General features: G+C 43.8%; 1 protein-coding gene across 1 annotated transcript; it reads right to left on the bottom strand.

Annotated features, from left to right (window-relative positions):
• Positions 1–8,169: 8,169 nt before the first annotated feature.
• LOC105679953 (uncharacterized) lies at positions 8,170–11,094 on the bottom strand. Its single transcript, XM_012380296.2, has 3 exons — positions 10,404–11,094; positions 9,998–10,178; positions 8,170–9,939 (listed from the first exon to the last, which is right to left on the bottom strand). Exons 1-3 carry the CDS (start codon positions 10,531–10,533, stop codon positions 9,768–9,770), a joined length of 483 nt encoding a protein of 160 aa, XP_012235719.1. The 5' UTR covers positions 10,534–11,094; the 3' UTR covers positions 8,170–9,767.
• Between the last annotated feature and the right edge of the window lie 2,023 nt (positions 11,095–13,117).

Raw genomic sequence — 13,117 nt, 5'->3', positions numbered from 1 at the left:
GTTGAGATCGATGAAATAATACAGAATGTCAGGAAATACTTCAGTGCTTATTTCGCTTTCTATGGATCGCCGAGAGACGTGGCCTCAGTTATATACGATATGGAGCACTCTCTCGCTCTTATCTGTCATCTATATACAACGGGGTGTCGGAATTCGATTCATAAACGTCAAACGTACGACTGTTTACGCTGTTCGCGCCTCCATTGTCGCCTCTCGATTTCGGGGACTCGACCTGCCGATCGCCGTCGATCGTTCCGCACCCCGGGACACAATAAATACGTCCATCGCGCCGGTATAGCGCGCTATAATGCGCGAAAGGGCCCCTAGCGGCCCTCGGTATCTCCGATACGATCGGTAGTTACTTAGCACTTCCACGATGCTCGACGCTTCGATGCTTATCGAACCGGCCCTGCCTCCCTCGTGTTGAATTTATTGCGAGCCCCTGCGGAAAAGAGGCTGACGGGGCCCATCTGCATCTCCTCCTCTCGGCTCGATCTCGCCTCTTTCGCGTTGGCGGAAAGCAATCGCTATTACAGCTCTCCGCGATACTCGCAGAAACGGAACGATAGCGTTTGGAGAATGTAACGTCACGTGGATGATTAAATCGTCACTTTGGAGATGAGTAACGCGCAGCGGATAATTAATTTTAACCTTGAACGCGTATGTAGTAGATAATTTTATTATGCGACTTGTCTGTCGAACGATTAGAAAATACACAAGTTTATCTAATTTGGAAAGTCGCAGATTGAGCGCAGCTACGACGAAGCAGTTCATTCAGAAGTTCCAGCGAAGGAATGTTGTTTTCCAAGGAATTACATACGTGTACACACGCACACGACACTCGCGCGGCGTGACCTACCCCACTGAGAATCGTGTTTCAATACAGAAACCGAAAACCATATCATTACGTAGAAGCTCCGTTTCGTCGCCCGCCGAGAGACGCGCGCCGGTGTTGCATTGTCAAGAACTGCATGTCGTTTCGCCAGGCGATTCGAGCATTTCAATTTGCAAATTGTTTCCGTAGGGTGTAGAGGGCTATCATTTTACGCTCATTTTGAAGAGGATAGGCCGATCGACTTGCGTTAAATTCATTTGTAACACTAGCCACGTTAATGAGCCCGAGAAAGTTAGGATAATTGATTAATGACCGAATGATAAAATATTCCACTTCGATTATCCTTCGGAAGAAAATTGATATTCCGCATATGCGCCGGCATCTCCGCGCACGCACACACACACACACGAAAGATCCTAGCGCCTGCGGGGCACCTAGTCGCGGCCTTAAATCGCAGCCAGGACCACTATTTACATACATAAATATTTTTATATAGGAATTTTAATGTCTCTAAACGTATAAAAAGAATATCACAATGTTGCACTGTTTCGCAGAGGGCTATTATGCGTCATAAAAAATGTAAACACCGGTTCGCAGTATAAAGTTTTTTTTAATCAGCCTAATTTGCGATTGAAAAACTAGTGGCCGGGGATGGCCGGTTTCGGAAAAGTGTTGCAAATTAAGCGTATCGAGAATATATACGTGCTATAAGGTGGCATGCAAATCGGCGCGAACGCACGGGCGAAATTTCGGGCGCGCGATAATGACAGCGTGCGAAGTTCGGCCGCGTCGCAAACGACGTACGACGACATGCGGAGGAAGTGAAGTCGCGGCGGAGGGTTGGCGACAAGTTAAAGTATTAAGTAGCCCGTCGCTGCGTCCGCTGTCAGTCTCCGCTCTAATTAATCGTAATTGACGGCCGCGCGAAGCCTCGCACATTGCTCGCAGTGCGTGCGGCCGCCTCCTCCGCGTCGCGCGCCGAGCTGCATAATCATCCGCGCCGGACTCTTCCGTTGCAGCACAGAAATCTGTCGATGGAATTTCACGACGCGGCACTTGCGCTTCGAGCGATGCGATCGAAGCGTGAGCGCTGCTTGCCCGCCGAATTGATCGCCGCGTCTAATCACAGCTTTCGCGAATTTCATCAGTGGACTAATTGCACTGTTTGTCAAAAAATCGACGCATCTCAAAGCCTTTCCATTTGGTGAAACTTTCTGCTGCGTTGATGATAATAATGCTACATTTATTATCAGAAAATTGATGTCTTAAATATCAATAATATTTTATAAAGTCAAACGTCAGAGAGTAAAATTATTTTATCGAGATGCATCGATTTTTCCAATAAACAATGCACATTAACGAAATCCCAAAAGAATGCTTTGCGAGATTTAGATCATTTTTTAGAAAATTTAAAAATCTTCACTTTGAGATATAATCTGTTTTCTCTAGAATAATATAAATTTTTTTCTTCAAGCTTTCATATTTTGCTTTGAATCGGATTTAAATTCTGTATCCGCTGATCAAAGCGGATGCAGAGGAAATGCTGTGAAGGCAGAGGGCTTTTGTAATGCAATCCATTATTTGTCGCGCCGCCACATACACATTTTAATAATTCGCGACATCCACGCGCGTATTTACTTGCAAACGATAATGAATAAAAACCGGCATGACAAACATTGTCCCGCCTGTATGCGGGCGTATAATTAGATAATTACAGGTGTAAAGTATCGGTTAATGACTGCGATTGCTTTCGCGTAAATCAGTTAATTATAATAATGATAAAAACATCGATATACTGTTTGAAGCCGGGTATCATTAACTGCGCGCCGGTCGTCGGTCGCAGGAGGGATCGCGAGTCGCGAGTGCGACTTTAATTGCATCGCAAATTCTCGATTGTTCAATCATCAGCCCGACGAGAACGCGGCGGAAGACGAGCAACGACGTGTGCGAAGACGGAACGGGAGTTGCGCAACTTGCGCGAGCATGCAATTTGCATGATTAGTTCACCCATTTTTTTCTTCTCCCCTGCTTCGGGCCTGTCCGCGCACCAGATACTGGATTCTCACGGTACGTACGCCAATTGGAGTCAACTCATCTAAATACCCCGGGCTACCCGCTATTACAAACGCGCGAGAGGAGGCCCATTATGTAACCGGCGTGGACAATGTTGCCCCGCATTCGCCAATTGGCCGAACGTCGCAGACCTTTTTCAGCGAATGCCCCACTTTAGAAATATGAATGAGGGCTTCGTAAAGGCGAATGCTAAAAATACCATCGTGGCCGTATTCTATCGCGATTAACGCTATTTATTATGCGAGTTAATAACTGCAGCGCGGACAATAATAACGGAATCCTCTCGGCAAAGTTGAACTCTTCGTAATTTTAATCTTCTTTTCCAGAGTCACGAGTCATAACAAAAAAAAAAAACTAGATTTTAGCAATAAAACTTCGGGAGTGACACAAACAAAAATTCACAGGAGCTGCGATTGAAATGTCGATCAAAGTTCAGCGTTGAATAAAGCGGAAGCCGCATCGGAAAATTTTGAGATTTAACGCGGTAGTATTTGACTGATTGTTCTCATTATGAGTCTACCTCGCTAATAGAGCCATTGTCTAGGTCCGGTTAGGCACGTCTAAGAGCCTAATGGCTGTTTCCTAGAGACGCGCCAGTCCGAATACAGAGCGAATTAGAATAATTCGTTCCGTCTGGCTGCGTCACTATACAACGCGCAAGATCGCCGTCGTCGTCTGTCGATTCCCCAGCTCCTCCCACTGCCGCAAGGTTTTTTTTACCTGAGTATCCATAACGACAGAGGCGACTTATTTTACTCTCTGAAAAAAGAGCCGCCTCTCGTAAGTCGTCATTCCGCGAGAAATTGAAACCGCGAAGTGCAAAACAGCATTATTTCACGCTCTATGAGTCATTAATGTCACACAACGTCTATCTCAATAGGAACTATTTTATCATTGTTGGAAACACCATAATACAACCAGAATAAAGTAATTGGGCTAATGGACAAATTGAATTAGCGTTATCAAGAATAAATGTGAGAAAAGAAGTGTTTATCATCGCGAAACCTTAATTGCCATTCATTTTACATCTCGTGTGACTTCAACTGTTATTTCAGTAGCTACGCACGCACCTGACAAACAATCCTCGATCGTATTAGCCGCGTCTCATGTATTCGTCCGTAATAATAACATAATAATAATACTTTGTTATCATTAATGTATTATAATAATGACGCCAAAATTGCAGATATCGGCGATGAAAACTGCGGGAATATTACGGGCGGAAAGTAGATCGCGAGTATTCCGAGGAAAATCATCCCGACAGAAAAATCTTCCTTCCATTTCATGCCCGCGCCAGAAGGAAATCGTTTTTTCTATACGTTGGCGCAATTTGCCATGTAAATTCGATCGCAACATGATTACACGCCTTGGCAAACTATAACCGAGTCTCACCGCCGCCGCCGCCGCCGCCGCCGCCGTCGGTCGCCGAAGCTAGACGTCGTTCCGTCTTGATCGATCTTGATCGATCTTTCGATACGCATACAGATATAGATCCTGGCCGGAGATCGTGCCAGATGGCCTATGGGACGAGGCCGGGGCCATTATGTGGCCGTCCGAGAATCCGTAATGAAATTAGAAATTAAGAAAGAGAGGGATGAGACTTACGAGCCCGGGCTGAATTTTCCTGGAACTTCTTGGATCATCCTCGTATACGAGGGAGAGCTCCGGTAATCGATAATCTTTTCTTGAAGAAATTGGCGAGGAGAAACGTAGGAAGTCGCGATGATTGGATGATTATTAGTTCAGTTTAATATCGCAGCTCACCGCCGACGCATATTATTTTATAGTTTATCTATCGTGTCTGCGAGTTTCTCCGCCCGTTTCGAAACAGTTCGAAGGAACAAAATTACTTTTACGAACGTTCGCTTCTTATCCACGCTCACAAATAATCCGTAATAACAATTTGAAGCGAAGGGACCGGGCTTCCCAGAGGCGAAGGATCGGATAAACCTCGTGGTTGACTTTGACGCTCTCGCGCTACTGCCACCTTGCGCCGTCTGGTTTAATTATAGGCGCGCGTAAATGTAGGATTATCGAAGCCGGGATGGGAAAAATCGTCGCATGCCGCGAAGCGAAAAGCGTCGGCCGCAAGCGCGCCGCGCAGACGACGGGACGCGTACACAAAGCCCCGGTGCGCACAAAGTCGTCGTACAGGACACATCGCGTGCGCGCGTAGCTCGTGCTCGGTCACCCGTTAAGAAGAAGGAAGCACGAGGGGCCCCGATGTCGAAGATAAGACGGACGACGGTGTCCCCTCGTTCCCCCTCTCCGCCCCCCCTTCCTCTCCGTCATCCTGCGCCCTCGGACACCGTGCTTGTGTAGCGTTGGAAGTTCGGGGACCGGCGCGCGGGGGCCTCCCTCACGTAATCCACGAGTACGTCGTGACGAATTTGTTCGCCTGCCCAATGAGCCGTAATGCGCCCTCTCTTCTCCCCCCCTCTCTACGCTCGCCGGGCCCCCGTTCGCCACGTCCTTTCACATCGCGGCCGAAGAAGCCGCGAAACTGGGCCTCCGTGCTCCAAAATGGCTACCGGTCCGCATCGGTGATCACTTCGGGCCCGATTACGTGGCCGTGGAATTAAAAGTTGGATCGGGAAAATTGTGCGGCAACGTTATTGCGCTCATTTATACGTAATTACGGAGCCGCGGGTGCAATTAATGAGAATCGAACGGACTGCGTAAACTGCGCGCCGCCGCAATATTAATATAAATATTAATGATGTAATTTCTGACAAAACAGTTTTCCGCGCGCAAACCGGCGCGGTATTTATCGCCGGGAATTTACACGGCAAACGCGGACGGGGGGAGGAGGGGGCTGGTACACCTCGTGGCATCAATACTTATTGGGAAATATACGCCGGCGGCCGGCGTCACGTAATAGCCGGCGAAGAAAACATTAACAAAATATATACGATACATTAATTTTTGCACGCAATATGAAAACTCTGCGGACGCGGCCAATTAAAAGAGCAAGAAACACGCATCGGCAAAAATATATAAACGTCGAAATGAAAATATTGCGCTTTACACGCGGATTTATTATATCCTTCCCGTTCGCTTCTTATTAATAATTTTTCAACATTTATTGTTAAACTTCTCTTTTATCGTTTCTTTTCTTTTTTTTTTTTGCAGCTATCCGAAAACATTTGTATGGAAAAGATTTATTACGCGCGATTTTTAAGTTTCACCACGGCGGGATAATATTGCGTAAAACAGCGCTGGCCTCTTTGTCACGCACGTGTCCGGTAATCGCGCGGGGGTCATTTGTTACCGCAAATAAAAAGTGTCGAATCCGGCCCGAAAGCGCGATCGCCGATGTGTAATTTGTCCGTCGAATAATGCGATGTTAATAGAATGGTGTATTGGGGTACACCGACCCCATAAATCATTGTTAATTTGGCAGAGCCATTCAATCGCCGTACTCGCCGAGCCTCTCCTTCCTCCTTGTTCTTTTTTTCTTCTTCTTCTCTCGGCCGGCTTCGACTGCTCCTCTTCGTGCCGGCTTCTGTCGGTCGAAGGGATCCGAAACGATCGTAAAACGAGGGCCTTTTCGATGACCGCTGGTGGATGCGGTCGTCTACGAAAATTGCCCCTCTATTTTTGGATTCTCCCGCACACGCTCCCGTTCGCCTTTTTGTTTCCGGCTGATTGTTTTTTTTTTTTTTTTTTTTGTTTAAAGATTCAACAAAACTCGGTTTAACGCCGAACCGAAATTTATGGTGTATCTAATATTTTGCGGAAATCTTTAGCGTGGAAATCAATGACACTTGCCGCTTTGCGCGACGATAAGCAGTCGCGTTTTGCGTCACCGTTTAAATTAATGGACTCGTAAGGCGGCAGGTGCGTCATCAAGTAGCGCATAGTAGTCGCTAATGAACGATCCTTAGCGACCCTTGGCGAACCGACAATTTGAGTAACTCTACCTGGCAGACCGAAGGAAGAATTAGGTGCTACAACGGCACAAATTAGACTACTTGACGACCAGCCGCCGCGTCCGGGCCCCGCTTCTTCGTTCCCTCCGCCGGAACTCTTCTCCTTCTTAAGACTCTCTCCTAAATCACATTGTGCGTCGGGAGCCGTAATGAGAGCTTTTCGCCGATCGATAAGTCGGCGGGTGCGAGTCCGACACATTCAACATTGTGCGTCGACTCGCGGTTGAACATGGTGGAAACGGTTATCCCGAATTTTTGCACCATCGACCTGCGGACGTCGAGCGACACGATTGGCGGAATCATCGCGGTACTTTCGTACTGGAAAAAGGTACGAGGCGAGGAGGGGGGAGACGTTGACGAGGAGGATGCAGGGATGGCAAACGCGCGAGGGAAAGAGAAAGAGAGAAAGAGAGAGAGAGAGATAGAGAGAGAGAGAGAGAGAAAGAGAGAGCGTGAGCGTGAGAGTGAGAGAAAGGCGGTGTGAGGAAGAGAACGGGGAAGAAAGAGAGAGAGGGACGAGGGGAGCGAGACGGGGAGGGGAAAAGGAGAGTACGAGGCTCGTGTTTCCGGCCGGGTGAACAACAATGCCCGCAGACAAATGAGCATCCCGCCTCCATTGTTCGCCTGATCGGCACGGCGCAGCCTCTCCCCGGTTCCGCTCGCGCTCGCCCCGGACCTCCCTACATCGTCGTCGTCGTCAGGGGGCCCGCGTCGTCCTCCCGACACCCGGTTGGGGGGTCCTCGATCAACCTGATGCGGGCCAACACCGATTAAACATCGCTGCTTCGTCGAATCTCCGTCAACGGGACTCCACGGCTCTCCCTCTCGCCCCCCCCCCCCCCCTCGCCGCTGTTGTCCGACCCGCTCCTCTACCTGCCCCCTTCGTCCCGGCCTCCTGCCTCCTGCTTCTTTTGTGCTACCTCTCGATCGCTCTCTTACCTCTCCCTCTGCTTTTGTCTCTGCATGTTCGCCCTCTCTTCGTGTCCTGCCCGTCGTCTTCGTCGTCGTCTTCTTCTTCTTCTTCTTCTTCTTCTTCTTCTTCTTCCTACCATCGGCGGCGCGTCCATTATGCTCCAGGTGCGGTTCCATCGCGGCGGAGGGTACGGGACAAGGTACGCGCCGAGTTACGACCGCGCGAGAGGGGATGTGGATTAGAGAGCACGAAAATATACGCAGAATTGTGACGAATATGCGGAAAGGAGAATTTTTTGCTGTTGCACATTGATGACGGCAAAAGTTGACGACTAATTTTCCAGATTGCTTGCTTTATTAAAATCTAATTCATCATAAATCCTCTTCATTCTTTTGTGTTAACGTTTGTAGTGATACAAAGATACATCTTTTTATTTTTTTTTTATTATTATTTAATTGTTTTGCAGCGTAAGTTTTATGCCTTTATGAACATATTTTTTTGTCTGCTTAAGTTTTTTTTTTTTCAAACGATGTATTATCTTTCCGTAATCGTTTACGAATCGTAACTCGATAACTGCAGACTCGAGGATCGTCGACGTTATATTTGTCTCACTCAACATATCATCGAGAACTGCGTCTCTACTTTGGGTGATATCGAGCTAACGAAAGCCATATATATTTGATTTAGCCTTCTTAAATAATTGCTCCAGAAGTTGCTCCGCGATGAATTCCAATTCGACACATCGTCAAGACGTTTGCCGTCATAATTTAGATCCTATCATGTATCTTATCGCGTCTGTACTGTGTTATTTATACCGAACTTTGACGAGAAGTGCTATTTCGGGCGCTATCATCCGACCGAAATAGTTATCGGATCGCTGTTATGAGATTAGACGGGACACAACATTGCGTCACGCGCGCGGACGTGCGGGTGCGGTTTCGATGGCCGATTTCCGGCGCGGTCCCCGATCGAGAAACTCTGCGAGACAATGGACCGTTCGTTCGCGGGAGACAAATGGTCCGGCAGTGTAATGGCACAAGTAAGAAAAAAAAAAAAGAAGGAACGCAAGCTCGAAGCGAGCGGAAGCTCCCCCGCGACGCGCAAACGATCGTGATTATTACCCATGAAAGATAATGCTGGCCCAGACATCTGATGGTCGCTCGATCGAGCCGGACTTCCGGTCGCGTTTTCCTCCCAACGCTCGCTACAATACGCTCCGATCTAATTCCCCAAAAGCTTTACTAAAGCTTAGCAGGACCTGAAGAATTCAGCGCCGCGGCAATCAATTTTCCTTAACAGCTTGAAGAGTCGAGTTTGTCTCAAACGAATCTCCTCAAATCCTCAAAAAAGGCGCACCGCGTGAACTTGTTACATCGCGCTCTTTAACGCAGTGGAACGTCATTGAAGAAGTTGAGCGATGCTCCCGATTGACGCAAACAGTCTCGCGTGCAAGGCCGATTGACAATAAGAAGACGACGTCGTCTGGCTCAGGGAGGCCAGATGTCGCGTAAGGATTCAGGACCCGTCGGTCCATTCACGGCAGCTCCCGCGGCAAGCGCACCTTGCTCGGAACAACGTCGACCTCCTGGACTAAGGAAATCCGATACACCGATGTCGGGATGTACCGGCTACCCTACTCATCCATATTCTCGGCTCGTTCCAATTCCATTAAACAACTGGCAAGCTCCGCCAAGCTGGCCCTTGTTTGTCGCGAGCGTTGTGAACGTCGTAATTCCTTGTCCGTCGATTGCGTCGACCGGATGCCTTCGACAGCGGTTTTGTACGCGCAGTCGACGAGACGTTTTGTCACCGAAACATTTTTTTTCTTTTTTTTCTCTCTCTGTATTTCGCTGATTTCGCTTTTAAGCTTCTCAGCAAACTTCATTTCTCACATTCTTCAGAATCAGTATTTTTTTGTATGTCTTTTATTCGCATTAATAAATTTGAATATTGAAATTAATGGAAAAATATCGCCGTTGGGAAAAAATGCTCTAAAGCGATCGCGATTGTACGATTATTTTTTATTCGTTTTCGCATAACCGGAGCCGCGTTGAGTTAATACGCCGCCGATGTAAAGTGTTTTACACCGATTCGAGTCACGACTCTTCTGACGCTGCTCGAAGGCCTTCATGTCAGCGTTTAATTCGTCGTACGGCTGCGTTACTGTGTCGGCCAAATCTTCGCATCTGCGTTAAAAAAGAAATGATACACTTATCGATAAATCACTCTGCTAACTAATCGTACTGGATTGTTTTATGCACGAGACAGAGTTTGCATCTGTTATCAGCCGCGAGAGCGGTTTTATCCAAGCCGAGATGCTGAAAGACTTTTAATCCTTTCCGCCACATGTTCTTCTCCTTCATCATTTCCTCCGGGCTGGATACCGGCGATTCCGGTTTCGGCGGCGAATCATACTTTAATGTGCCTTGACATAAAAACTTGATTTTTATTAATTTGTGACAATTATGCTTCTATTCAATTTTATATATTAAATATAAAGTCTTTTAAATATTTAAATACAACAAAGATGCGCAATAAAAACTCAATATATAATACAATTAATTAGACATTAATATTTAATAAATAACAGAAAAAATTTATACGCTAGTAAAGTACAAACTCCTTATTTATATGTTTTGTCATAAAATACCTTTATGCGGCAATAAATCATTCTGAGCGTCCAAGAACTTCCAAAACGCCTTCGCCTTTTCCTGTTTACTTAGACTGTTCTCTCTAACGAACACCAATTCCATACAAGCTTTTTCATCTCTCGAATTCATCCCAAAATCTCATGAAAAGCACGCACAACTAGTTCTTTGACATTATCGTCGCTCGTGGAGTCGCAGTCATATGCATGTAAATTGGTATCTGGTGAAATCGAGTATCGATTTAGTTACATCGCTGCTCGGTAAAGGCTGCGCTATTATTATAATAATTGCCGACACCGCCGAGGAGGTTTATAATTATTATAATTAATGTTACGCATCTGTATGTGCTGGCGCGAGAAAGGATATAACGATAAATACTTTGCGAAATTGTATTTTTAATTCGAATTGAAATTGGCCAGACATTCGCGAAAATCCGTACGAAGACCCATTGCGCAGAAGAGGAAAACGCGCGACGAGCACAGCTCACGGCTACATCTAAATTTGAAATTTAGTATATACGCAAATATCTCCTTCGTGCTCCCGTGCGTTCGTTTGTTGACACGCTTACTCAATGACAAAATGAGTACGAAACGTTTTGGATCATATTAACGATATCGCCAGTTCGCTGCTGCCGGCGTTACCGTATCATTCGCTTCAACCGAAAGTAAGAAACATTTGGCATATTTTTTATATTGTTACAAATTCTCTATTTTCTAATTTAGATTTCTAATTTAGATTCTAACCTAGATTTTTACATGGGAACATTTGAAGAAAGAAATCGCCCAACTTTCGGAAAAAACTACAGCTTTTGTGTGTATGTGTGTGTGTGTGTGACGCAAGATGAATAAATGTAGAACACATTGGAATAAGAATAATATTACCGAGTATACATTGAGTCCAATTGAAGAACAAGAAGCAACTACATTTTATCAGACTGAAGATAGTGCTATTCCGAATGCATTAATATCAACGAATGAACAAAAAGCAGCCACATCTTCTTCGAGTGAAAGTATCATTATTCTAAATACACCAAAACCAACTAATGAAGCAGAGGCTAATGAACAAAAAGCAGCTACATATCATTGCAGTGGAGATAATATTTTTCAGAATGCAGCTTTTTTAGATTCAAGTAATGAACAAGAATCGTGCATATTTCATTGGATTGTAGAGAGTGAATATAGAATTGTTGAGAGTGCATTAAAATCAATTAATAGACAAAAAACAACCACATTCTCTCAGAATGAAAGTAGTATTATTCAGAATACACCAACTAATAAACAAGGAATAGCTACAGCTCACTATAGTGCAGTTAATATTATTCAGAATGCGTTAAAGTCAGTTAACGAACAAAAAGCAGTCAAACCTCTATCATCCTCTCAGTTGAAGCGTTTTGATAAAGCTAATTCGACAATTGACAACAAGGAAAATGAATCAACTTCTTCGAGCATAATGGAATTAACTTGTATGTTTCCCAAATCTAATATCAATTCGAACACGGCCAATCGTAACACGTACGTATTATTATCATCACAAGTCACAAATTTTTTTGCAAATCGTGAATTACATGCTCGATAATCTTTATTTGCAGAAACGATAGTGAAAACTTACAAAATGACTCAATATTTGCTTTAAATCCTCTTAAACGAAGCAAAGCGCTGGCAAATTTTAAAGATGTTGATGACTCCGCAGTACCATATGTTTTGCAAAAGTAAGTAAAAATATCTCAAATAAGATATATAACCAGATTTAATAATTGAACATTCGAATAGTGTTGGACATTAAATTTTTTTGTTTTGTAGGGAACAGAAGCGAGAAGATAAAAAGACAAATGATTGATTTGAAAAATAACACTAAAGTACTGCTGAACACCGATTTTTATATTGTCGGCATTGTATTGCTGATTGTCTATGGCTGTTTAGTTAAAAATTAGCACTTAATTTTAATATATTTAACAATTATTTGGGTAAGACATGAAAAATCTACTTTTTGGTGTATTAAGATGGACACTCATTTCTATATCAAATTGCAGATTTTGTTTAAGATAATATATTATGAATTTGTTATATTTATATTTGTTATATTTATATCAGTCTGTTAAGTTTTATATATATATATATATATATATATATATATATATATGTATATATATTACACAAATATACACATGTGTATATGTATATATATATAGATATAGATATAGATATAATTTTTTTATAATATAATATCACGTAAACTAAAATAAAATGTGCTATTTGATGTCAACGATTTACAATAATTTATGATACAAATTTATTAATATTTTAATAAAGCGTAAGAACTCTAATCTGCCAAGAGATTTCTAATTATGTATTGGCATGTAATATTTTTTGTTCTACATGTAGCTATTAAATTTTTACAAATAAAAACTGCTGCTGCTTATTTTGAAGAGTAGATTTAAAATAAAACATTCATATTAATAATGCTACACATTAGTCAATGTTTTAAAAAGGTTATACATATTCAATTTTGTTAATGATTTCTCGATACTGCTTCCATGCCATGTCGCGTATACTATGATTGGTTTTTGTATTGCTGACTAATTGTAAGTTGTAAGATACATAAGAGAATCATACTTATGTAATATCTGTAATATTAATACAATAAAGTATTCTTGACGTCTTTGATATTTAAAATGTTACATATTTTTGTAACCATTCTGATACCTAATATATTAAAA

The sequence above is a fragment of the Linepithema humile genome, chromosome 2 (genome assembly GCF_040581485.1).
Source record: "Linepithema humile isolate Giens D197 chromosome 2, Lhum_UNIL_v1.0, whole genome shotgun sequence".
Classification (NCBI taxonomy): domain Eukaryota; kingdom Metazoa; phylum Arthropoda; class Insecta; order Hymenoptera; family Formicidae; genus Linepithema; species Linepithema humile.
This window is presented reverse-complemented; position numbering and strand designations above follow the sequence as displayed.